Genomic DNA, 26,213 nt, shown 5'->3' on the forward strand with positions numbered 1-26,213 from the left:
TACCAGAAATTACCTGTGCTATATTTACAATAATGTGCCAATATCTATCATCTACGTTGAACAGTGTGTCCCCAGCCTAAACCAATAGAAAAATGCCAACACTACAGTGAAACATGGAGGGCATGAAGAAGGAGGAAAAGGACAAGACACACCCAATTTCCTCCATCTTGTCCCCTCTGAACCCGTAATCTAGAAGCCTAAAATTTTACTTTTGCACCCGTGCCACACTTAATTATTACTCATATCAAGCACTCAGAGCTTGTAATTCATCCTGTAAGATTGAAAACTCTTTTCCATGGACAGAGATCAGAGACAGTGCCTCTCGGGACTCTGTACAGGGGGGTTCCCAACCCCCTGCCAGGGTCCCAGGCCCTCCAGGGCAGACAGAGGGAAGCCCTGGATTCCCACATGAGACAAACCACCATTACTTATAAGAATAGAAACCAGAAATCCTAAAATTCTTGGGGCTCTTATGCAGAACACAATGTGGCTGTAGCTATGTTTACAGAGCTTTAGTACATCTGCTCCATAACCCATAACATAAAACCATCTCAGAAAAATACTGTTCTGTTAGTATGGCTTCAACAGTGCCTGGGGTTTTCTGCCATAAATTCAGAAAAGAGGAGCCTGATTTTTTGACATTTGTAACCAATTTTACAGTAACAGAGCATAGTGTTGCAGACCAGCACGTCAGCAGTGGGTAAATACTTCTGGGTAGAGTTTTACCACTTGTTGAGCTCTATCTGTCTGCTTTGGATTACACTGCTGTCAAGAAAAATGAATTTGTCCCTGTAACTTGTCGATTCCTGCCAAAAAAACAACACTGTCCTAGCTTAAAACATAGATGAAGGTGGCTGTGTGCTATAAATGAGAACCCTTACCCAGGGCCATAGCACAAGCAGAGGACATTGGCTTGTAGTAAATGGATAACTGGGTAGCAGGAAAGCAAAAACTTCTTTGAAAGGTACATCTTAAATATGGGTATGTTGATATGAAAGTGAATTACCCTGTGTAAATTTTGGCAAATTATAATTATTTGGAGAACTACAGATAAGTCAGGGACTTTCCATCCCTTTTCAAGAGAGGTCTTGCGCAGAAACAAAGGGAAACATTACATGAGCGAACCTAAACAAAGGATTTTGGTTACTTGCTCAAGTCTGTATAATGAGCCAGTGGCACAGATAAATATTAGCATTTAGCCTGGCTTTTGTCCTCATTTTCAGTTCACTTCCTTTTAATGGGAATCCAACAAGAAACTTCTGGTTTGATTTCTGTAATTTAAACATAGATTTATCTTTTCTTTAGGGTGACCGTGGACCAGCTGGAGCACCGGGAGTGTCAGGGACACCGGTATGTATATTCTTTAAAGAAAAGTCTGGTTTTAAAAGCTGAAAAAACAGGTCAAGAAGGGTGCTGAGCCGTAATCTCAGTCACCGTGGAACACCAGTGCTTGGCTTATGTTTTATTTGTAGGTATGAAGATTATGGGTTTTCTCTAAATAAAGTAGAGTTTTAATAGCAGCAAGGGTTCATATTACTATTAAAATTACAAGAGTGAGTGGAGTGAATACATGATAAATCTGGAATTCAAAGATGCATAAGCTTAATTAAGAAATGTGAGACTCTTCTCATTGCCTCTGTTTAATATAGATAAAGACATTTTTTTTGTGTTCCTGGGCATGAACGAATTTCTGAGCATCTTTCTATCACAAAGAAAAATCATGAACATTAGTTCTTGCAGCCCACAGGGATCTGCATATCAATTCGATCAAACATTTGCTTTAGGGGACTGCTTTGTCAGCTATTTAGATATGATATCCAGAGAAGTTTCTGAAAGTCATAGAGGAACTTTGTTGTAGGTGAAAGTAAAAGTAACTAATAATAAATTGAAATTATAATTATTCCTGAAGGAAATGAAGATATTAGATTGCATTCACAGTTTAATAAAAAAGTTTATCCATATTTCAGGAGGCAATATGGAGTTGTTTATATGCAAATAGATTTATTATTAAATTTTGGCAACTACCAACACATTCAGGAGCTGTTTAAATTATAAATATGTGTTTCAGGAAATAAAGAGAAGTATGTGTCTGCACACTCCCATTTCCATTAGCCACTGATTTAGTCTATTTACTGTGAGTTCCAAGAGAGAACATAATCTTAAATAGCCTCATTTCATTGGGTTTTCCTAAATTGCACATTTAAGGGGGAAAATATTTCTCTGAGTTTTATAGAAGATGTAAGAATTTCAAAGTTTGTTGTTCTGAAACAGATTTTACACCGTTAATAATAACACTGTGCAGTTGTGCATGTCCTATGAATTTTCCACTGGCTATGTCCCAAGTTATTGGATGTTCTCTATTCAAGGTGTATACAAAATATTTAATGAGGACCTTTCTTCACTGATGGGGCTGCATTCTGTTGACTATATTTAGTTCTAATAAAATCCACTGAGATAAAATATTTTCCCCTGAAATAAATTATTTGTTTTCTATATATTTTATGCTAAGGAGTTTTAATCAACAAAATAATAGATATTTAAGACAAATTCTTTTCAGTAGTCTAGGAGGAGTTTGAGATATAGCTACATATCTTGCTGGGAAAGAATTTCTCTTCTGTACCTGTCATTATTCCCTGGAAAGAATAGTGGACCAATTTTCCCATATGGGAATATAAACCTCTTCTTTTCACTTCGGTGTTTTGATGAGATTTTCAGGGAAGCTTGGACTGAGATCCTACAAGCATTACCACCAATGCCTATTTCAACACAAACCCTCAGTACTGCTGTTCCCAGTGTTGTCTCTGGTGCTGATGGGTTTGGTCTCATTTGTACAAGTCACCTGAGGATGTGCTCTAAGGATACTTTCAGGAAATGTAGGTTCAAGCTGTTATAAGAAGGGCATCCTACAAAAAACATTTAAAATCAGCATGATGTCATAAGAGAGGACTGTGAATTCTGGCAGAGTGAACATAAAATGACAATAAAACTGGCCAAAGAAAGATCATGAAGAAAATTTGCAAAAGATGTTGAGTCAGTAGTAAAGTTATACACAAAAAAAAAAAAAAATTAAAATTCAGGACAAAAAATTACCTGAAGGAAAAAACATTGATTTTACATATACACTGAAAAACTTTGTTCTGACTATGACTTCTCAAGGTGGAAATCACAGCGTTGTAATAGAAAATCTCATAAAAGCATCTCAGTATTCATGAAGGGTAAACAAAACCAAGTGACTGAGTAACATTTTAACGCAAGAGCCTGTTCATTAAATATGACAAAAATCCGGTAAAACATTTCTTTTTTCTTTTTTAAAGCATTAATGAGCAACACCATGAATATTTATCTCATAGATATATATATATACTCTCTTATTTTTGATATAGGGAAAAATTTTACTTGGCTTCCTAATAATATGAATATGTAATATTCTCTTTTTTCAGGGAAAGCCTGGATCTCCTGGGTCCCCAGGGTTGCCAGGAGAACCTGTAAGTACAGATTTCAATTCTGGATTCTTACAATAGCAAACAAATATTTCAGACACCTGATGCAAGATTTTTCATGCAGATTTATATGTGTGTTTTCTTCTTTCTTAGGGTGAAAGAGGACCTATAGGAGACATAGGCTTCCCTGGTCCAGAAGGGCCACAAGGAAAACCAGTAAGCAATTTTATACTGAATATATATTTTGTTACAAAAATATATGTTTTAGTTTATCAGAAGTTACAAAAGAAAAGACATTACATCTTGCTTTATGTTAGAGTAGATAACATGTGAAGAACACACAGAGCTGCACTGCTCAGTATTAACCATCCAAAAAAGAATTCTTCATATTATGGTGTTTGAATAGTTAATGTTACTGAGATGTTGCCTTTAAAGGACTTGTGAAGGTCATTTGGATCTTGTTGACATAAAGTTTCCTCTTGTACTTTTTCCAGGGGGGTAAATGTGAACCCAGAGACTCAACACAGTCAGTAAAGGATGGGGTGACAGAATAGGTTCTCAGTTTCAGTTTAGATAGAGAAGGGTGTGCTTCATGGCTGAATAAACCTTGAGACTCTTCTGTATACAGGTGATGCAATACTGCAGCTGAGGCATTTACTGTTCACTTAGGAGATGTCTAATCTGCTCTCTTTATGTAATAAAAGTGTGACAGCAGTGTAGTCAGCACTGTCTGAGCTAGCTGAAAAAAACTAGTTTATATTCTCAAAGGGGTTCAGGAAGGGTAGTACAGGACTCATTATCTCCCCTGAACCTTGGTGCTTTGGGGATGAGCATGAGCAGCAGACCTTCTCAGCTTGACAGCACATCTCAATGTTACACTTCTGCCTTGAAAGAAGACACAATTTCTGTAGCTACAACAGCAAATTAGCTCAATTAATCTGTGCAAAACTCCACTTTGGAGTATATGAGGAGAAAGAAATATTCCTGCTTCTCTGCTCATACAAGTCATCCTTTCTCACTCAATCAAACAGCTGTGAGTTTTCTACATGCGCAGATCCATAAATAGCCCACTAAATTAAACACTGCCAGAGCATTTATCTTGCAATTATCTGGCATTGTACAATTGTTAATATACTCTGCATTATTTTGGCCCATACCATCTAGGACTCTCAGATCATGCCACACTCCAGTCTGGAGTATAATGTGGGTCTGGAGCAGTTTCCAGCTATGAATGCAGCCACCTTCTTTGGGGAAGGAAATAGCTTTAACCCATGAGACCAAAACTGTGCCATACTACAAGTCCTAACGACCAAAGACTGAATCTGGATTTGTGATAGTAAGGCATAATCTCTGTAAGAGCAGAAGGGTAATTTAGGACCATGGCCAATATCTAGAATAAAAGGAATCTCTCCCATGGTTGTATTATGACTAACTGCTACTGAAAAAGTGCATGTGCATGTACACAAATATTCCAAATTTGCAAAATTTCCCTATAATTTGTCATTTAAAGTTCTATGATCATTATATTTGGTGCACATCTTGATGCTCTTTGTATTTCTATATTGTAGCCACACAAATTGCTGCTTCTGCCACTTCAGAACATTCACTGATACGGCACTAAACACTGAGCTTTGCCCTTTATACTTTAAAAACACGTAAACATATTAATTTTTTTTCTTAGGGAGTCAATGGAAAAGATGGATTGCCAGGTCCTCCGGTAAGAAAAAATGCTTTTGTGTATTTTATTCCTCACAGAAATCACAGCTGTTAATCCTAGGCAGTTGCTTTCCATTCTGCTAACACATGAATACACAACAAAACTTTCAACTAATCAATTTATCTTTTTTCAAAAACTATTTTTCAGGGTGCTGTGGGGAGACCGGGAGACAGAGGACCCAAAGGAGAACGTGTAAGTCCCTATTATGATAATTTTTTCTCTTTTTACCAAGCATATAAACACCTCATCAGCACCTATCTTATTGGCAAAATCAAGAAATTAATTCTCTGTGAACTTTAAGCAGTCACCTAGACATCTAAGAGGTTTAGTTCTAGACACCTCTTCAAGGAATTAGAGTTTATTTGGCTTCTGCATTTAGAGGAAAACCACATTTTATAGACTTTCTAACACAGTTGGCCTGGACAGTGTAAATTGATCAATAGGCTGAAAATTGGAAAGCAGATAACCCAGTTGTGCTGTTGTCAGACTTTACAAAAGCTATGATCTTGCCCTTTCTATGTCACAAACACAAGCCATGTTTTATATAAAACAAGCTTGTCACACTTTGGCAGCAGGAATGACAGTGCAATGCCTGACTGCTTCCCAAACTCTTCAGACATTCGTGTTCATGGTAACAAGGTCATGGTGGGCAGGAATGATTATGGGAGGTGAGAGATGAGGTTATATCTATATTCATATATATATGGTCTTCTTATAACATTCCGAAAGTCTTGATGTCCTAATCACGTGGCTATCACATTTATTTGATGATTCAGAGAAGTATCTCCCCATTTAATCTGGAAAAGGAGATGCTGCTTTATGACACTGAAAAGACCATGAGGGTTTAACAGTTATTACAATTATCCCTTAAAAAATTAACTGTTTGCAATGTTCTGGTTTTGCCTTTAAGGACACATCTGTGGGAGAGATTGCAATGATTACAGAAAATAAAGTCAAGGTTTTCTTGCAGCCATTATTATTACCGCTGTACAGCATGCTCCTTCAGTGTGAGACAAGCTGTTGTAGTTACAGAAAAGAGTAGCATCAAAATTGGAAGGACAGAATAAAGCTCTTGAGGTTTTCTTGTCCTCATAGAATCCATTTTAAGAAAGAGTAAGCCACCTGGGCTGAAATATATCCTTTGAGTGACTAAACATTGCTGTTATTACTACTTTATAAAATGAATGACAAACTAGTTGAAAACATGCTTTATACCAACCAGTTTTCTAGTGATTTCAACAGATATATATGCTTGCTCATTTTTTGGTGTTATCTGCATACCTTGATCACAGATTGTGAACCTGCTGGAGTAGAGCAAGTAGAAACACAGGAAAACAGCAGTTCTGTCTGGACAGAATTTGATACAAGATAAAATACAAGAGATAGGAGGACGCTAGAAAGGCAAAAGGCTGAATAAAGCAGCACCTTCGGCAGAGATCACAAAACACAAATGTTTTGTACAATTCATAGTGGAGAGTTTAAAGAGGAATCTAAAGGAATATATGACCTAGTTTATGAATTTTTACAAGGACCTTTTTCAAAACACAAAGAAAACACTGGAGGCAGTTAAAAATTGCTTGTTTGAAAAGTTGCTGTAGTATTTGATTTGCCTCCTACACACTGGCAGCCTGTAAAACGTGGCTGTTTAGAAGAAAAGGATCATCTTCACCTTGGCATAGCACCATGATTCTAGAGAAACCTGCCTTTTTCTTTATCTCTGGTAGAAGAGCTATCTGTACCTACTCTGCAGGGTTATAAACCTGAGAACTTATATATCACAGAATCGTGGAAAGGCCTGGGCTGAAAGATACTTTTAATCATCAAGTTCCAACCACCTTGCCATGGGCCTTTCATCAGACCGGGTTCCTCTAAGCCCCATCCAACCTGGCCTTAATATATTTCCTGGGTTAGGGCATCCAAAGTTCTCTGGATAATTTGTTCCAGTGCCTCACCATCCTCATAGCAAAGAATTTCTTCCCAATATCTCATTTAAACTGACTCTTGTTCAGTCTGAAGCCATTAGCTTCTTATCCTGTCACTATATATCCTAAAGAAAAATTCTTCTCCATCTTCCTCCTAGTATCTTTGGGTAGTGGAAATAACTTAGATTAACTATAATTTTGTGTAAATTAAAACATAAAATAGCAGGCTTCTAAGGAAAGTTACAGGAAATGTTGTGGTGTCTTTTGCCTGTGTGAATTTGAGCACCTGAATTATACCTATGCCATAATCTATATTTCTAGATCCTTGTATAAGGGCTAAAACCCTTCTATACTCAAGTTCTGTCCTTGAAAAGAGGATAGCACAGAGTCAAGCTATTCTTTTTGTAACTGACCTCAACATTAAAGGTGCAAGAAAACAAAATATATTTTCAGAGATGAGGTTCAGCCTGGAAAGTCATCTTCCCTGCATGACTCAGTCTGTTTCTGAACAGGCAAGAATTTTCTCTTTAGCATTCTCAAGTGACTTTTCAGTCTTGTTCCACTATGTGCAATGGTTTTCTTTCTGCTTTTATTTTACACAGGGAGATCAGGGTATTCCAGGGGACAGAGGTCCGCAGGGTGAACGAGGGAAACCTGGCCCATCAGGAGAAAAGGGGGATGTGGGTCCTGTTGGCCCTCCAGGAGACAGAGGCTATCCAGGATCACCAGGTCATCAAGGTCCCCCAGGTTCACCAGGACCCCCAGGGTTTTCAGTAAGTAAATATAAATTTATCTTAGTTGCTTGTGGATTCAGTTATGAAGGTAACATGGGCTGAGCAGTGGAAATTCTACTGAGAAATAGCACAGTATTAGAAAAAACTATGGATTTCTCTCAGATAATTTCAGTGTTCATTTAAGGTGAAAAAAATAATACTCACATGATCAGGTAATTATTTTAAATTATTTTTTAAAACATTTGCTATGGATGATCTTTAATTATTTATTTCTTTAGTTCCTGCACATCAATATGGCTACTCAGTATAGTTAATTTTCATGTTTTCCATAAGATTAAGAGCTACAGTTTGAGACTTTTCAACTGGGAAAGAAAAGGAGGCAGCCAAAATTGATTCTCAATAGAAGAGAAATCAGCATTTAAAAAGACAATGAAATGCTGCTTGCCAGTTGTAGATATCTTTATTTGTCTGCATGAGCACACAGGCACACACATGCATGTTATGGGTTCTTTTTAACCTCAGTCAAGTAAGGTAAAGCTCTAAACGCTTTTCCAGTGAAGTTACTGGTGCCATGGTTCTGTTCTGGTCAGCAGTGCATCAGAACAAGTAGTCACCAGGGCATGTGAGAAGCTGGCAGATGCTATGCAAAAGTACAACAGATTTTTGTCCCTGGACATCCTGTCTTGTTCCATAATCATCCTTGTCATCTTGGCAGCTGAGAGTGCTTCTCCCACTTCATGCCATTAGTGTCTTTACAATATTATAATGTATTTGCAGTAAAGTGGCCTTTCCAGTAAAATAAATAACACAATATATTAAAACACTTATCTGTTGGTGAAAGGTTTATATTTTTAACGCTAATTTGAGCATTTCTTATTTTTGTAGCATCATAAAGTGTCCTCTGTATATTCCGCCTGATACATATCACTTTTCTTTTTCCTCATCAGGTTGATGCAATTTCACTTGAAGAAATAAAAAAATATATCAAACAAGAGGTTCTTAAGGTGTTTGAAGGTAAGAAAAGGAAATATTATACAACTAAATCTGAAATTCTGCTCTAAATTTCTTGACAGGTCATCTAACTTAAATTGCACTTAGCAAGTACCTTGTTGCTGTAGCTATGTTTAACAAGTCTACTTTACGTGATTCTGTTCAAACAATGAAAAGTTAGAGTATCTGTTAAACAGAGTATTTCCTTATGTGAAAGGTTAGCACTGAACGGTAATCTGCTCCAAATCATAATAGAAAACAGAAGTATGCATCATTGTAGTTACATATATGTATCATACATTACTGCAGATACTGTTTATCTACAATATACCATTAAGATATTGAAATGTTACTGAAGCGCAGACCATAGATATACCTAAGTATTTTGCCCACTTAGTGGCTGACTGTCTCAATAAGAGACAGGTCTGACAGCCTTCAGTCACATAGGTCTGAATTGCTGTGCAGTTTCCTCAGCAAATATCCCTGCTGAATTCCACAACACCCTGCCAGACCACCATCTTCTGGCACAGTTTTAGGCAAGCACCAGCCAATGCCTTTGTATTATGTAAGATTTCTTACATGAGTCCTTACTCTGAAAAGGAAATATTTTTCTTCCCCAGCATTCCTTTAGTCATGGTAGAAAAGCTGTGACTCATATAGGTTTCTGAAACAAGATTCTTCTTGAACACCCCTTAACAGTAGCTGCTCTCCCATTGCAAAATGCATTTCTTATGTCCTCAATATGCTTTGTTATTCTCTCATTAATATTTGTGGACAAAAGCCATCTTTTAGAGATAAAAGAAATTTTATAAAGCTTGACACTTCTTAACCTGTTCAGGCAGTTTTTCACTTTATAACGAAGCTATCATTTTGTGTATTGTCACCTTTCCCCAGGGTTCTACCCCTCAGAGTTTGACCTACTATGTATTTCAAGAGCAGTTTGTTGAGTGAAGTCACCTCCTTCTCCCATTCAAATAGAATGGTAACAAATATTTAGTCTATTCACAAAAAGAAAGCATTATAAGGTTCCCTGCCTACAGGGAATAAAATAGTTTTGTCTTTCTAGCTATCCCATTTTCTACACTTTGCTACTGTTCACACAGATTTTCCAGTTTTGGCATTGTTTCATTTTGTTTACTTTCTATCACCTTCCTCCTTTTTTGTTTTTTTCTTAAATCTTAAAACTCCACCACTGTAAATCCCTGCTAAATTTTGGAATGTTTAGGGGTTTAATCTGGTATAAATGAGACAGAGTCAAGGTTAGTACCTATTTTACCTACCTCCAAAGAACACTAAAATGTTACCAAGGGCACTTTATCCCACTATGAACATTTCTATTCTGAAATATCTGCAATTAATAATCTTTGCTGAGTGCTTTCAGGTTTTTTACAATTGTTTTTAGGGTTCCAGCACATTCCAAGAACAGTTCACGGTATTTAATCTCTACTTTGCAGTTTAATATGAGTTACAAATATGTAAGATAGCCCTCCATCAGTTTCTTCAGTACTAATTATTCTGTCTATGTGTTTTAAGTACTCCCACGAATAGGAGTCAGAAGTCATTTGAAATATTGGAATATGTTAGTAATGGAGAGTAGTAATAGAAACTTTAATGCAATTTTTTTCTGATTATTTCAAAGGGTAAAGACTCAGACATGAATCTGAGTTGGAACCAAAGGTTTCAGTGCTTCTTGGAGCATTTAATACCTTGACATTAAGAAGAAATAAACACTCTACTTACAGAAACTTTAGCTGGGGCTTTGGGATTTTTTTCCCCTTTTTTTTGCTAGCAGTTGTCTTACCAGCTCTTTCTTGTGTTTAATGAAGAAAGGATGGCTCAATTTGTATCCCAGATGAAGCTGCCTGCTGCAATGCTTGCCTCTCAAGCTCATGGAAAACCAGGGCCCCCAGGAAAAGATGGGTCACCAGGACCACCAGGAAAGGATGGTTTGCCAGGCCCACCAGGAGAACGTGGAATTCAAGGTAGGGATTTCAAAATATGCTCCTTTTAGTGGTATCTTGAAATCTTTATACACTTGCTAATGTTTATTAAGTAAACCAGGATTACCTATCTAGCTTTCTAATGATTAACTTTTAAACTTATATACTTATGTTTTTCCAGACCACATCTAAATATTAACCCATAGTAAATGTGTGGATTTTACTGATTAAAAACTCCTAATCAGTGCATTTTATTCTAATCAGTTATAAAGTTAATTATTGACAGATACCTAAATCTGACAGAACTACTGTTGCAGTTATTTTTTTTCCACAAAATACTTGAATAAGGAAGAAAAACAATGCCAACGCTCTTGCTATTTAGATTCATCTTGATATTGAGAGGCCATCTTATTTAAGAAAGAAAATTTGATCTCCTAGTCTGACTGCTCTCAGCTCAGATCCTGAGAAAATACAGGCAGGAAAAACTGAAGAAAAATATTCTTCTTTAAGAAGCAGTGAAAACTGAAGTATTACTAAATGAATTCTTCTTATGGTGAAGGAACCTATTTTCATTTTAAAAAATCAAACTAATCAGTTTTTCGCTAACTTAAGGCATCTACTATACCCCAAACAGTAATTTATGCATTGCAATGCACCTGGACAGTATAGGACTCACATTTCTGTGAACTTTTACTGCAAAATTAGCTCTGAGAGATCCAGATTCATTGTTGTTGTGCTCTACTGTAGAGCCAGCCTTTCAGAGATTAAAAGGAAGAGGAAAACAGACTAGAAGGAAAAAAGAATTTATAGATGAATAATATTTTGTGGGTGGGTAACATGTAATTTGCAGTTTATCTGTAGGTAGTTCTTTATTATCTTTTGTTAGTTTGGTCTGCTCTGGAATCAGAGCAAGTCAGACTGGAATGAAGAACATGCCAGAAAAGCTGAAGATGTGTGGATCCTAAAGCTATCAGAAGAATAAGGACTTACTAACATTGATAAGCGCAAACCACTGACAGAAGCTTGAAAAATGCGATGAGCTCAGAATGAGAAGAACAAGAATAAAGGATCAAGGAAAACAATAAAAGGCTTAGAATCTTACAACACTGACTTCATCGTTACCTAAATATTCAGATCACTGCAAATAGTCACCTTCAATGTCAGTGCCAAATTGTTCAATGATGATGTATATACTGGATAGTCTCAAACACTTCTGGGAAGAGAAACGTTGCACTAGGTTTCATTTCCAGATAGTGAGCATCAAGACTAAAAGATGATAGCTATGCTTGAAAAAAAAAAATAATCTGCTTTTCCATACCTTATACTTAAGTAAAATAGTGCCCCATGTACACAGGATTTCCATTTGTTTTACCAATACACTCAATGCTTGTTTTTCATTAGAAAAAGGTAAGCTAAGTGAGAAGCCTTTAATTCTCTGATACATCACAAGATATAAAAAAATTGCACTTCCAAGGAAAGAAAACCAAAAATTTACCTTGCCTCGTTTTTATACTGCGAATAAGAGACCGTCCTGTAAGAGGTGCACACTTAGATGTACCCTTCACGCCTTCCCCAGTTGTGCCTGTGCATGTTACTGCTTTGTGCCAAGAGTAAAAAGAAATTCAAATCTCTGAGCAGATTTAAAAGTATCTTTTTATATTCCAGCTATGTCTTCAGCTATAAAATACATAGCAAACAAGACTTCTTGGTGAAGCACATTACGTGCATGTGTGGCTGGGCCCTTTAAGGTAGCATGCTGTGTGCACAAGTCCTAATACAGACTTGGTATTGACTGATAGACACTTATTATATTTCTCACTTGGGTGTAGGCCAGACTGCAAACTCCAGGGATTTGCTGTGTGCAGCAATATGTGGCAGAGTGAGTCATTTGTCCCACACAGGCAGTGAGAAGTAGATGCTTTCAGCAAGCAATTAACAGGACCTCTGTGAATATGTCCTGTTTGTGATGCTGCATGCAGAGCCTGCTAGAGCCAGATGCTACTGTGTGTCTGGAGAGGTGTTTTACTTCGTTTGTGGATTCACAGGGGTCCCTCCATACACCTTGAGTGTGGCGCTGGTTCCCCTGGAAACTGGTCAGGAATGAGATTCCAACAGAATCTCCTGCATAGCAAACTAATCTCAGAAGCAAAAAAGAGAGATATTAACTTTTGGACTTGTAGGCATGCTTTTCAAAAAGTGTATTTGAAGAATTGCTAGACTCTCATGCATAGAGTCATTCCCTTCTAAGGAAGACCAAAATTTTTACCTGCTGGCCTTCAGCAAGGTTGTTCATAGTTTTCCTCACAATCTTCCCAGTGGTTCAGGTAGATATAATTTATAGGATGGTCTCATTAGAAATATATAATGCAAGCAAAATAGAATTGTAACTTAAATTGTGAAACACATAATTGGTATTCAAATAGTGAATGGAAGATTTTTATAGACATATATATATATATATATATTCATTTCAAAAATAACCTATGCATCTGCAGCTGATGCTCTGAGGCAGGACTAATGGTAAAATGTACAGCATCTCCATAAGGGAGAACAGAGGGACTTTACTCTGCATGAGTTTTAAGGTATGTTGTTATCTTCTAGAGAATTAGAAAGTTTATTTCAAGACTTTACAAACAAGATATATAAATGCCATCCATCCGCAAACAGTCAGCTTGTCCTGTGTTAGCTCAATTAACTCCTCTGACTTAATTGGATTTTTAAAATTGTAATAGTAAGGGAATTTTGGTCCATTAGATGAAATGCACCTTGTGATAATTTAACAACGCAGAGATCCTTTATGTTAATATGACTTGATTTTTTTTCAATAGAGAAAAGATTCCATCCTAGTTTAAATTCACGCTTTCTGTCAAATTGCGGAAATTATTTTTTTGTAAGTCCTCATAATTTGTGGTAGCCTCAAGGAATCAAAAAAATTAGCTCAGCTCAGAAAATTAAAATACCATGCAATGAATAGTGAAAGCTCCTTATCTTTATTGGTAATCTCTGTTGTAAAGTTTATGTCTCTTATTATAATTACTAATTTGTATGGTGGAAGCATGTAGAAACTTTGGCTGACATCAGGAACCCATTGTAGTGGATGTTGTCTATACACAGTCACTGTTCTGAAACAGCCGCACTGGTTTCAAGAGATGCCTCCTGCAAAATGTTCTCTGCTGTGGAGGTTAAAGTTAACCTGTTTTCCGTTGATTTGAAACCCATCTGCTCCCTCTCAACTGAGGGAGTTCTAACACACAGAAGGAATTCAGAACATGTATTGGTGGCTGGATGAGAGGGCTTCATCTTGGCATCCTCTGTTGCTTTGCAGTCTTTTTAAGAGCACAGAGTATTTGCACAGTAAAACACAGTGGACACTTTGGTTTCATTGTTCCCTGTGTTGGTAATCTCTTTGCCTTGTATTTGTATTACAGAACCTCAGATTTCTCTGGATACTTGACATGTTAGTTTCAGGTGCTGCATTGTCCATGCTGATGGAAGAGGGTCTACATGATACAGGTGCAATAGCTTCTAGAGGAGTTTAAATACCTTTTACCTCCAAGTTCATGGACATGAACTTGTGTCATTTCCACATAGAGCTGAGGTTGTAGCAGTAGTGACACTTTTGACCATGATATTTGTGGCATGCACCAAACTGAGAGCTGAATTTCAGCTGTTATTACTCATCTATGAACAAAAGCTTATCTGTCTGAAAACAAACTTACTACATACTGCTACCAATTGTTTACCATACTGCCCACGCTGGGTACGTGTTTGTTGAGGTTGCAGAAATCACAACACCCTCAGTGAAGGGCTCTGCTAAAAAAGTTACCTTTTGAATTAAGCAGGTGCCTCTTACTGGAATTGTAATTTTACCAGAAAAATTAGATAGCATCTTATATGTGCCTTTACATTAAAAAAAAAAAAATCTGTTTTATGTGTATGGTAATATTTCCCATTGACCATGTATGAGTTTGTCAAAAAGAATGTGATATTATCCTCTAGAGGTCAAATCATGGCCCTGCTTCTAAGCAAAATATACCTCATTGAAAATCAAATATTTTCTGCCAGAATTACACATTACATTGTTCACATTGTTTACATATAAGTCTGTTATTAATATTCTTGCATTCTATCAAATAAAGCCTTATTGTTAGACAAGGTATTTGGGAATTTTTATATTAAACATCAGTGCTAGCAGAACTTACCTGCCACCATGTAAAACTACACCCTTGCATGTGTACTTGGATACAGCTAGTAATGGTTTGTCAGTACCCTGGACCATGCTGCTCTTTGTCCTATTATAGGGGTGTTTTTTTCCTTATTTTCTTGTGTTCCAGTGATGTTTACAGAATCATTCAGTCTATCTCAGTCATTTTCAATTACAGTGTGTGAGAGACCTGCAGTAATATTTATCATGGGGATTGTAAATCTGATGTATGGTACCTTTGATTTCTCTCTCTTCTCCGTAACTAAAGAAATGCAAAATAAATGGTTAGTTGCAGCACTCTGTTGTAAAATTAGAGTTAACTGGGTTTGTAGTGGGAAGTGCATTGTAACTGTTGACTGTAAATTTAAAGACATTGAGAAATATAAAATAAATAGGACATGTAATGGATCCTGTGGTTGTATGATTGAGCTTTTCAAAAAGCAGCAGTACTACAAGTTGCACAAGATTTTTCAGAATAAACCAACTTGTTGTAGTTATAAATATTACTGTGGTCATTGGAGAGTAAATCCAAGATTCAAAATCCAATACAAATACTTGCATATTCCTTTTCCTTAGTCTTTATCACTTGTGTGTGTATATGCCTTGTACAATTCTGCTTAACATAACTGAGTGACCAGAATGCATGGTTAATTTGAATTTGAGTTTCTGTGAGATTCTCTTGATTTCCTTTAGTTATGTTATGTTATGTTATGTATAGCACCCTGCATGCATTTTGTAACTTTTTTGCCTCACAGTAATTTCCTTGTCATGGTGCTGAGAGGAGTAAGATGACTGATGCTCTGTTTTGAAAGCTCGAACAATTGCAACAGACTTTTTACTGAAGTGTATAATGAGCTTGTGTGTAACAGAAAGCTTGAGTGCTCTGTGTACCATTCCTACTGCAATGTGTCTGTTGTTACAACCCAGAATTGGTACCCACAGCCCTCAAAGTAATTTCCTTCTGGAATATCCTGTAAGGCAGCAGTGTTGCACAGACCACAGCACACTGACAAGACAGCCTTTGCCATCCACCTGTCAGTGCCAGTTAATCTTCATGGGAGATCAGGTGGATTGACACAGCAGTGCTCTTCTCTTAATTCAGACTAAGGAACAGTTCTTCATGAGAGGAAGAACTCAATACTTTATTGTATGGCATAGGTGATGCTAAAAATATACTGGTCCCTGAAGCAGGAAGATTTTAATTCAAAATGTAACCATAAATCAGCAAATCAATCTTAAACTTTTGTTTAAGCATCTGAAGTGCTGGGTACAGAAGAGTTTCCTTGTGAGCCCTTTTGAAGTAAGGGTTTCTGGCAGGTGTCTCCTATAAAAATGCCTTCATCCTTTCTCCTGCATAATAAAGGTACACTCTTAACTTGAAATAATAAGGAAAATATTTTACTGATAGCAACAAGTCCTCTGCTCTAAAGTTTCCAAGTAATAAAACTTTTTAAAAACTAAGGAAGAAGAAGCAGGGGTTGGGCATGGGTTGCAGCACTTGAGAAGGTGGAAGCCATTTAGATAAATTCAAAACTGTGGCCTGTGAAGAAAAAGGACTCAAGTATTCAAAATATGACTAGTAATCACATCTTGTTAATGATATACAGCTATTGGGTCAAAGTAAGCTTCAAACCCAAAATCTGCACAAGATCCAGAGATGCTTCACTCCGTGTGAGGGCAGCTGGGCAACACTGGCCAGCTGGTCTTCTCTCACATACAGGGGGACATCTGATCATACAACTACCAGTTTAAACTCTGAAAAGAGCAAGTATAAGGATTTATGCAGAACAGAGAGGCTAAAATCTCCATTTGGCTCATTAGTAGAGGAATTTCAGGTAACCTAAAATCTTGGGGAAAGGTCCAGCTAGTGAACAAAGCAAGAGAGCCCTTTGACAGATGAAGTAACAGTTACCACTAGAAATGCTCATATTTTCCAGAAGGAATTTATAAACTTAAGAGCTGTCTCAGGGAAAAAAAAAAAAAAAAACTCTGAAAAAGAGAACTGAGCATGTGCTTTCCCAATTATGTTTTTATATTTGTCTTGGTAATTTCGTGTCAACAAGATATACAGAAAATCGCTGCCTAAAATAAGAGGGTGCTCTTATTTTCATATCTTTATTCTGTGTAGGTTATAGAGGACAGAAAGGGGAAAGAGGCGAGCCTGGAATTGGACTGCCTGGTAATCCTGGACCACCTGGCCCTGCAGGTACAAGTCTCCAGATCTATTTCTGCTGTTGTTATTGATGAACTAACAGGCCTTTCTCCTGTTTTTAACGCTGGTTTTACACTCCTGCTTTTCCTCCTGAGCTGGATCGCAGCGTGAGGTCAGCCCCACCTGCCTCCTTGTGGATGTGCTGGAGTGCAGCTGATGAAATGCAGGGCACTGCCCATGCTCTGGTGAGGACTCTGCTAATTGTAGCTTTGTTTTACCAGCTGCTGGCCTGCCAGGCCCACCAGGAGCATCAGGCTCGCCGGGACCGCAGGGGCCGCCTGGACCCAACGGGAGGTGCAATCCGGCAGATTGCTACTACCACGTGTCACAGACTCGCTCACGCACCAGCAGGAAATAAAAACCCTCTCCCCCAGACACTTGGGTTCACGGTCACTTTTCACTCTTTCCAATAAGTTAATTTAATTTTTGAAATATTTGGTGCATTTTTTTTTTCTTCTCTCGACACTGCATGGCATATAGATAATTTGTAAGGCACAAAATTGAGCCTTTTTCTATGTTATTTGCAGTGTCATAATGATGACATGATGTCATATATTTTCCAGAGTGCATTCCATGTGTCGTTTCTCATATTTATTTTGCTTAGAACAGAAAATAGGCCCAAATAATTTTCATAAACTTCATTCTTCAAACAAAAAATATTTTATTATAACTTAAGGCATTATATATGCCTCCATATGTAAGCTGGCTTTATTTTTCTTGCTGGTGGTGAATTTTAAATGGAAAAAAATACATTTCTGAAGTTACAAAGAGTACTCATTCATGGCAAACGCAGGACCTGAGCTGGAGCACTGGGAACTCCATTTAGACTAAACATTGATGTCCCTCAAGGAGGCTCCAGCACACCTTCTGAAAAAAGGTCTGCTGTGCTCCAGGAATGCTACCCACCATTTCACAGTCACATCCAAGATGGCAAAGAAGGAAACAAAGATGCATTTATGGTCTCCTTATCCCATCCAGCGATGAGCTTCAGCCTGACTGGAAAATCATCAGGTGCAGCTCCAGGAAGTGTCTCTCCTGACTGGATTTTGTCCCAGCTGGGGGCTTGTATGTTCCCTTAGCCATGGTTACACCTACCCCAGATATTAAATGCAAGAGGCTGCTGACAGTGTTCTGGACTGAGAGCTGGCACACCTTCTAACCATTATGTGGACTGAGTAAGGGTACTAAGGCCTGGAATCAAGCTACTCTGCCATTAAGTTCTGCCTGCAGCAAAGGTGACCCCTTGCTTTAGAGCAGAGGCTGGTGAGTACATAGTCCAAGAATGGAACTTCACAAGCCTCTAATCTTGGTGATGGCACTGTTTTCCTCTTCCTCCTGCAATATTCACATGCTGAAATCATCTTGAGAAGAACATGGAATCTGTAGAGTGCACAACTCACGTGTCCTACTAACTGGTGACAGAAAATTTCTTGAGTTCAAGAGAAATTTGGAAAAAAATACAAAACCCTTCTAGAAAGGTGTACTACTGAGAGCAACAGCATCCAGTTTTCAGGCATTTAGTAAAGGCTGCAGGAACAGACAATGTAAATTATGAACAAAACAGAACTATGTGTAAGTCCTGTAGAGTTCAAAGGGTTGAGCAAAAGAAAAGCTGAAGAAAATTAATCACACAGATTATCTTGAAAAGGAGTGATTAGGGGTGGCCAGAATTTCACTTCTGATTATCAGGAAGCAGATGATCCTCAGTTAGTCCTGTGGAATTTTGTACAGTGCAATAGAAAGTGAAGGTGCTATTTAGAAAACACAGACATCTATAACCTACGACTTCAAAATGCACCTGTAGTACTAAGCCATATTGAGGGTTCTTATCCCATTGTTTGGAAGGCAGTCACTCTCCCACATCAGGCTAGTTTTGATAACTTTGTGCTTAAGCAATACTGAGCTGCCAGGGAAATATTCTCAAACTGGATGTGCTGGCTTCCAGAGAAGCTGTTGTGATACATGAATCTGGCTGACTTCTGGGTTTTACTTAAAATCAGTTAAGGAATGACTGGTGGGAGTCTTTAGCAAAAGAAGCAAATTGGCATTTGTTCTGAATAGAGTTCCTAGCACTTGCACCCAGAGCAGAGGAGCAAGATGAGAGCAAGAGGTGACAGAATTAACTCAGGCAGCAGCTGGGGCACTCAAGACACTTTCTGAAAGGGAAATCACACATCCCTGACATGTTCATTGGTTAGGTGTTTGGAGGAGAGAAGGTGCTTGCTACAAAAGGATGTTAAAGGAAACACAGGGATGGAAGGCTGAGAGTAAACACCTGGAACAGGAGATGGCAGCAGGAATGAAGATGGCAGAAAACCTGTGGTATACCATGAAACTACCTCCTGAAGGAGCTGCACTACACCCTGCAGCTGGGGACACCTTGGGGAGTCAGGGTGCTTTATCTATTGCTTGTGAGAATAGGGTCAAAAGCCCACAGGAGAACCCAGTCCTCCTCACTCCTCGGGGGGCAATGGCTATCCCTTCTGCAGACCAGCACATCCTCTGCTCTGCGGGCAGCGGGCGCCTGTCCCGCTGGGATGAAGCTGCATTTGGGACAAGTGGTCCTGCTGAGCTCAGCTCAACACAAGCTGCTCCCACTGCAGAACTGCTGTGCCATGGAGCGTGTTTTGGTTTGCTCTGTGGAACTGATCACCCTGCAGTGCTGGTCCTCAGAGCGCCGGGGCTGTGGGAGTGCTGGGAATGGGAGGCAGCTTGAGCCTGAGCACTGAGGCACCGACTGCTGCATGGGCCACGGAGAGCACAGCCTGGCACCAGCACATCTCGGTGTCTGAACATGGACACCAGAGGAGGAACAGCCCCACATACTGGTGTCCATTCTCTGAAAGGAACTGCTGGTCAGGTATCTTGCATAAACATTTTCTTTCTTTTTTTTTTTTTTTTTTTTTTTTTTTGTTACTTCTCTAGTTATTCCAATATATGTAATAATCTAAACATTTTTTACTTCATAAGTTAATTTTGAACTTCATTTTCTGTGATAATATTGAAAAGGGTGCTGTCTTGTGGTAGTACTTATGTGACTTAGAGGTTCCCAAGCAGCCCCATCCTGGAAGGCTGTACATAGACCATTGCACCGCATTGGTGGTATCTGTATATTTTGGGGCTTTTAGCTGAAACCCAGCATCTGTTATCTGCCAGATGCAATTGCTGTATTTTAAGTTACTTGAATTTATTGGGAAGCTGAACACTTTTTATATTTGAAGAAGTTTTCTTTTTTCATCTATGTTTCCTACAGATGCCTTTTTCTTTTTATAGGCTCAAAGAGAAAGGTCTTTCTAAAATGTATTTGAATGCTTTCAGTTGATTTGCAGGTGACTTTGGTAATTATCTTGTTGCATTATTTTTATTTTGCTAAAAGCCCACTTTAATTTTCTCATATGAGAAAACGGGTATTTTTTTATATGAGCGATCTCATTACCTATTTTAAGATGACACATTCTTCACTAGGGTAGAACAGAGCTAATCCCAGCTTAACTTTACTTCACACTGGCTTGCTCCTAATTTGCATTTTTAGAATTGAAAGTGAAATGTAGCTGGAAACATGTCTGCATGCTTTTCAGGCTTGGCCCCTGAAATTTCTTTGCAGTTTCAGACTGATGTTGTCTTAGTTTTTGGGCAGGAGGCCAGGAAGAGAAGAGGGGATGCTAATCTATTTTGCAATTTGCTTTATCAGTTTTGTATCTGTTTTGAGCAGTTCATGCTGCAGGAAGCACTGCAAGGAAATAAACACAAGCAATTTAATTGTTTTTCCAGTAGCATGAGGTCTTTTATTCTGCTTTGGGTTTGTTTACATGCAACAAGACTCAGAAGTGAAATAACTTCGACAAAATGTTTTAAACCTTTTTTAAAAGCTCTTTAAGCTTTATCGTAGTTCAGGGTCAGACTTTTATATTTTATGGCAACTTGCTTTATCACCTATTAAAAATGTGTTGGCAAGGTGTACATTAGCAATGTACAGAACTACTCAGTTTGCCTAAAGAAAGTATAGTCACTTGCTAAGAGGGAAGCTTTCCTGAGTCTGCAGCAGACCTGCTGCTGTCCGCATGGTGGAATGCAAACATCCTTTCAGTACAACGATTACAGCCCAGGCATAACTGGCCCAGCAGAACAAGAGCTGACCCAGCCATGTGTATTCTCACAGCACAATAGTCTGTGTTTCTGATTTTGTTCTTGAGACTTACTTATTTCTATTTTCTTTCTTCAAATCTCTTCAGTTTTGCATGGTGGTATTTGCAGAAATACTGCCTTTCTTGGATAATTATTGTAAGATAATATTGCTAAGATTTTATTTGTGTTTATTATTATATTGTGTTTTATGTATGTTAAAAAAGAATAAGTTTGTGGTGACATACCTCATTTTCAGGTATCTTTTATGTCCCCTGCAATGAAGTTTGTCTCCAGGGGAGGAGGGACTCACCTATGGTTGGTAAAAACTTAAACAGCATCTGGTGTACAATTGGGCAGCAGTGCAGCCTGGCAATGTTTTGGGAACCAATATTCTTACCTTAGGCTGGATCTGGTTTCAATGTTAAAAGAGCACTGGGACACAGAAACAGGATTGATTATCCATCCTTCTCTTACATTTTATGATTGTGGGTTATGACAGGTGTTAGAGATGTACAGCTTTGTTAAATAAGTGGGGGTTTTAATTAATGGATAATAGCACAAAATATTTTGGGTCTTCTTTTTCACAAGGGTGAAATGTTATTTTTCATGTCTATGTACACTCGTTTTTTATTCTCTTTCTTTTTCTAAAATGTTTATTTGAAAGTCTTGTAAAAAAAAACCCTGGCTAAATTAGCATTTTATAAACTTGTTTCTCCAAACAGACTACATAAAACCACTCCTTAATCTTACATTTTACCAATGCAGTAGAAATGCTGCTCTAATGTGAGATGTTAGAACAACAAAAGTTACTCAGAAATCAAAATATTGCTGGTTTGGGGTGTGTTTTTATTGAGTTTTTCATGGTTTCTGAATGTACCAAGTCACACATATTTTTCCTGAAATCTGATATGTCCACTACAATTCAATTGTACTGGGTGGATGTTTAAATCACCTCCATGCGCATAGGTGGGTGTAGGCCATGGAGAACAAGTTTAACCCTGACCTTGTCATGGTTGGTATTTAAGTGGAAAATTCAAGTTTCAGGATACTGTAAAAAAACAGGGTTTTCAAATATTAATTGCTAACAAACATTACAGATTCTAGACCAAAATAAGTTTGTAGCTAAAAAGGTTGGAGTCTACATGTCTTTTAGCAGTTTTCTTTCTTAGTCTGCTATTTTATAAACACATATGCATTTAATTACTAACTTTAGTTTTAATGTAAATCTATTCTGTCTCCAGTCAGTGTTTGAAGGATTCTCAATGACACACCTTGGTATTTTGTATTCTTTCATTTCTGAATTATATGCAGCTGTCACTGAATGAATCACAGAACATGATGACTGGTTGCTTCCTTTTTTCCTTATACTTTTGGTTTGCAGCATTTAAGGTTCAGTTCAATGGAAACATATTAAGTGGATGAAAAATAACTTTTTACATTATTGTGTGGCCATGTACATCTGAAACAGGATGCTGGATGTAAATGGAAATATTTCACATACCTTCTGTTTGTGACTCTGTCAAAAATGTCAGCCTTTCCTTCTGTGTCAAATCACAAGAGGGAGGTTGCAACTGCAAACAGGAGAAAGGAGAGGCACAAAGCCACTGCAGTGAGCTCTGGGGAGAAGTCAGGGTGGGTTGGCTGAATTTGGGGGGATTGGGTTTTGACCCCAACTGATATCAGGCTTGTGCTTCCTAAACCTGATGAAACTTAGAGCTCTACAATCTGGATTAGAAAACAAACAAACAAAACCACCTAAATGCAAAACCATAGTCTTAATATGTATATAATTTATGGAAATTCATACATTATCTGAATGCAGATAATCTTCCTGCCCAACTGGGAGATAATCACTTTTATTCAAGAAACTGATTCACTGAATTTTAGGGAACTGTAGGAATTTTCATTTTTCTCTTGCTGCCTAATTCTCCCTGGAGGAAAAACGCTGATAGCATTTTAAAGGACTATAGGTAATAATTTCACCACTAACTTTATTTTCTTTCTTCCAATTTCATAGTGACTTCAGAAATTTTATTTTGTTCATTGTCTGAAGCTGCCAGGTTTACTCATCCTTTTGAATGCACAGGCAGCAAGCAAAACAACAGGAACAACAAAAAATTGAAAGGAGGGAATAAAACTGAAGCTGTAGCAAATCACACAGGAGTAGCTTGCCCTACAAAAATATAGATATTTCTTCTCTACCTGTTACCCATGAGCAGAGGAGATGCAGCAACTGCATTTTTAAGTAAAAAGGAAGCAGAGGCTAAGTGGCCAAAAAAAATACAGTGATGAGCAGGTCAAGAAAGCACATTTCACACAATTATCTAATCAATTTAAAAACGTTTGCAAAAATGTAGTGTTTGTATGTGGAGCACAACTGCTGTGTTCTACAAGGATGAGCTAACACTTGTCTGAAACAAAGTGTTTCTTGGGAAACCTGGTTTCTTGTTCCTTATGTTCTTCAAGTAACCTTCAAAATACTATCTGTTAACACTTTTCATAGTTGAAGGAAAACAAATTTTGTTGTAGATCTGTGCTTGGCTCTGGGTGATATTAGATCATGACTAAGGTATTGAAGGACACAAAATGTACTGTAATCCTCCTTAGCCTTGGTTTCATACATCATTTAGGAGCTTCAAATAGTGCTCTAGAGCTTCTTTAACTACAGAGAATTTTGCCTTTGTGAAACATTCAAGATTTTTTGGTAGCAGTTTATACTAACTTGCTTGAACCCAGTGATGGCTGAGGCAGAAAACTTATATATAAACTCATATATTAATTACATGTGTATATAATCTATAGATGTATAATACATCCATCTCTTAGCTCAATATTTGGCAGAAGTGTTATGAATTCTTGCTAATAGAGTGATGGTGAATGGTGTTGATGCAGCTGGCCTCTGGTCACTAGTGGAGGTCCCCAGGGCTTGGAACTGGAGTTGGTCCTGTTCAGTGTCTTTATCAGTGACCTCAGTGAGGGGATTGAGGGCACTCTCAGTCAATTGCAGACAACACCAAGCTGGGTGAGAGTGTTGATCTGCTGGAGGATAGGAAAGCTCTGTAAACTGGGGAGTCTGGACAGGCTAGACGGATGGATGATGAGGATTGCCCTAACCCATGCGTAGGACCTTGGCCTTGGCCTTGCTGACCCCCATGAAGTTCCCATGGACTCCCTTCTCAAGCCTATCCATGTCCCATCCCTTTCCTCCAGCACGTTGATCGCACCACACAGCTTGGTATCGTTGGCAAACTTGCTGAGGGTGCGCTTGATCCCATAGTCCATGGCACCAGCAAAGACATTTAACAGTGCCAGTCCCAATAGGGACCCTTGAGGAACTGTCTCCACTTGGACATTGAGTCAGTCACCTCAACTCTTTTAGTGTGGCCACCCAGGTCTGTCTGTCAAATCCATGTCTCTCCAGTTTACAGACAAGGATGTTGTGTAGGACAATGTCAAATTCTTTGATAGATAGATTATCATTCCCTCTTCCTTCCTCCATCACTACTATAACCCTGTCAGAAGGCCACCAAATTTGCTGGCAGTGCCAGGTTAATAGTCAGACTCAATGATCTTAAAGTTCTTGTACAACTGAAAAAAGTCTATAAACTGGTTAACATTACGATTTTCTCTGGGTTCCTGCATATACTGAAGTAACTGAAGAGCTAAAATATGTTTTTAGCACACTGCAGTTAAACCTCTAGAACTAGAAGTGGTGACAGAGATCATGGTGGGTAAAATATTCTCATTAGTCTTCTGTTCAAAAAATCTCACAGAATTTTATGATGCTAAACCTGAAGGAGATGAGAACAAAATTTACTTGGGATTTCACCAAGATTTCAGGAGCATCTGATTAAAACTGGTGGCACACTAACAGTGGCTTGTGAAACCTCTCAGTCTCTTTGCACTGTGTCTTCTAAATTTATTTTGAAATATTTTTTTCTGCATTACCATAATCAATTAATCTTTATTTTAAGTTCATAATCCTGTCTTTATTTTCCAAATTTTTATTTTACTTGAATGTGCTGTTACTAAAAATTCCACCTCTGGTATGTTATGATGCACAGTCTACCATTTGTCAAGTACCTCTTTTCCATTCTGGTGTAAGATTTGGAATTGAAAATTAGATTAACCTACGCATCCCATAAGGAATTACAATGGGCCTGAAGAGTTTTTCTTCAGTTTTTTAAGTTAAAACTTGTGAGTCAACTTGAAGGCAGAAAACCTGTCACAATCTTAAGATGTCCACTTTTAAAGATTATGCATTGAATTGACTCTCAATGTTGAATTTGTTTGATTGTAATAATTCTCGAGTTTTGCATATGAATATTTTTGCTCCTACATGAATTTCCTTCCATTGTGGAATTTTATGCATTTTACAGACTATATTTTCTAAAGCACTTCACAATTATATTTAAATGTGGGGGGGGTTTGCTTATTATAATTCATATGATTATGCATTACATACAGAAAACAATATTTTCATTCTGTTATCAGGTGAGATTTTTTTCTTTTCAGCAGTTTTACACACTTTATAGTCAAAATAAAAGTTTGCTGGTGAAACTACAGGGTTTTTTACTAGTGTTTTATTTGTTCCACTATCCAAGGAGTACTTTTGAGGACTCTGCCCCAAGCCAGTAAAAACTGACCTAATTCAAAAACTTTTGAAAACCCATTTATGTATTCCCAAGCCCCTCACCTTGTGTGGATTTGTTCAAGAATGAAATTCTTTGCACTTGCCAATTTTGGTGACTTCTTATAGTATCAATGTAGGAAATCAGGCTTGGTTTGAGGAAGGTTTAACTACTAATTTTTTCAATAATTCCTTTTGGAGCATACATTATACCATTATGCTTTTTCCTTTAGTGTTTAATCTTACATGTTACATGCAAAATGCAATTCTCCATGGATCTTGTTATTTCTCTCTGTTGT

At 37.9% G+C, this 26,213-nt stretch overlaps 1 protein-coding gene across 9 annotated transcripts in view; it reads left to right on the forward strand.

Moving 5' to 3' along the window:
- Window positions 1-25,849, forward strand: part of COL19A1 (collagen type XIX alpha 1 chain) — a 189,819-nt gene extending 163,970 nt beyond the window's left edge. For 8 of the 9 annotated variants that reach the window (XM_072926515.1, XM_072926517.1, XM_072926516.1 and 5 more), the window contains 10 exons: window positions 1,306-1,350; window positions 3,441-3,485; window positions 3,594-3,656; window positions 5,122-5,157; window positions 5,305-5,349; window positions 7,682-7,852; window positions 8,761-8,827; window positions 10,630-10,785; window positions 17,076-17,153; window positions 17,381-25,849. In XM_072926515.1, coding sequence (XP_072782616.1) covers window positions 1,306-1,350; window positions 3,441-3,485; window positions 3,594-3,656; window positions 5,122-5,157; window positions 5,305-5,349; window positions 7,682-7,852; window positions 8,761-8,827; window positions 10,630-10,785; window positions 17,076-17,153; window positions 17,381-17,517 — 843 coding nt within the window. In that variant the 3' untranslated portion in view covers window positions 17,518-25,849. Of the gene's footprint in view, window positions 1-1,305; window positions 1,351-3,440; window positions 3,486-3,593; window positions 3,657-5,121; window positions 5,158-5,304; window positions 5,350-7,681; window positions 7,853-8,760; window positions 8,828-10,629; window positions 10,786-11,629; window positions 15,356-17,075; window positions 17,154-17,380 lie in introns of those variants that run through there. The other variant, XM_072926518.1, reaches the window with a different exon arrangement.
- Window positions 25,850-26,213: the final 364 nt, after the last annotated feature.

The sequence above is a fragment of the Taeniopygia guttata genome, chromosome 3 (genome assembly GCF_048771995.1).
Source record: "Taeniopygia guttata chromosome 3, bTaeGut7.mat, whole genome shotgun sequence".
NCBI classification, from domain to species: Eukaryota; Metazoa; Chordata; class Aves; order Passeriformes; family Estrildidae; genus Taeniopygia; species Taeniopygia guttata.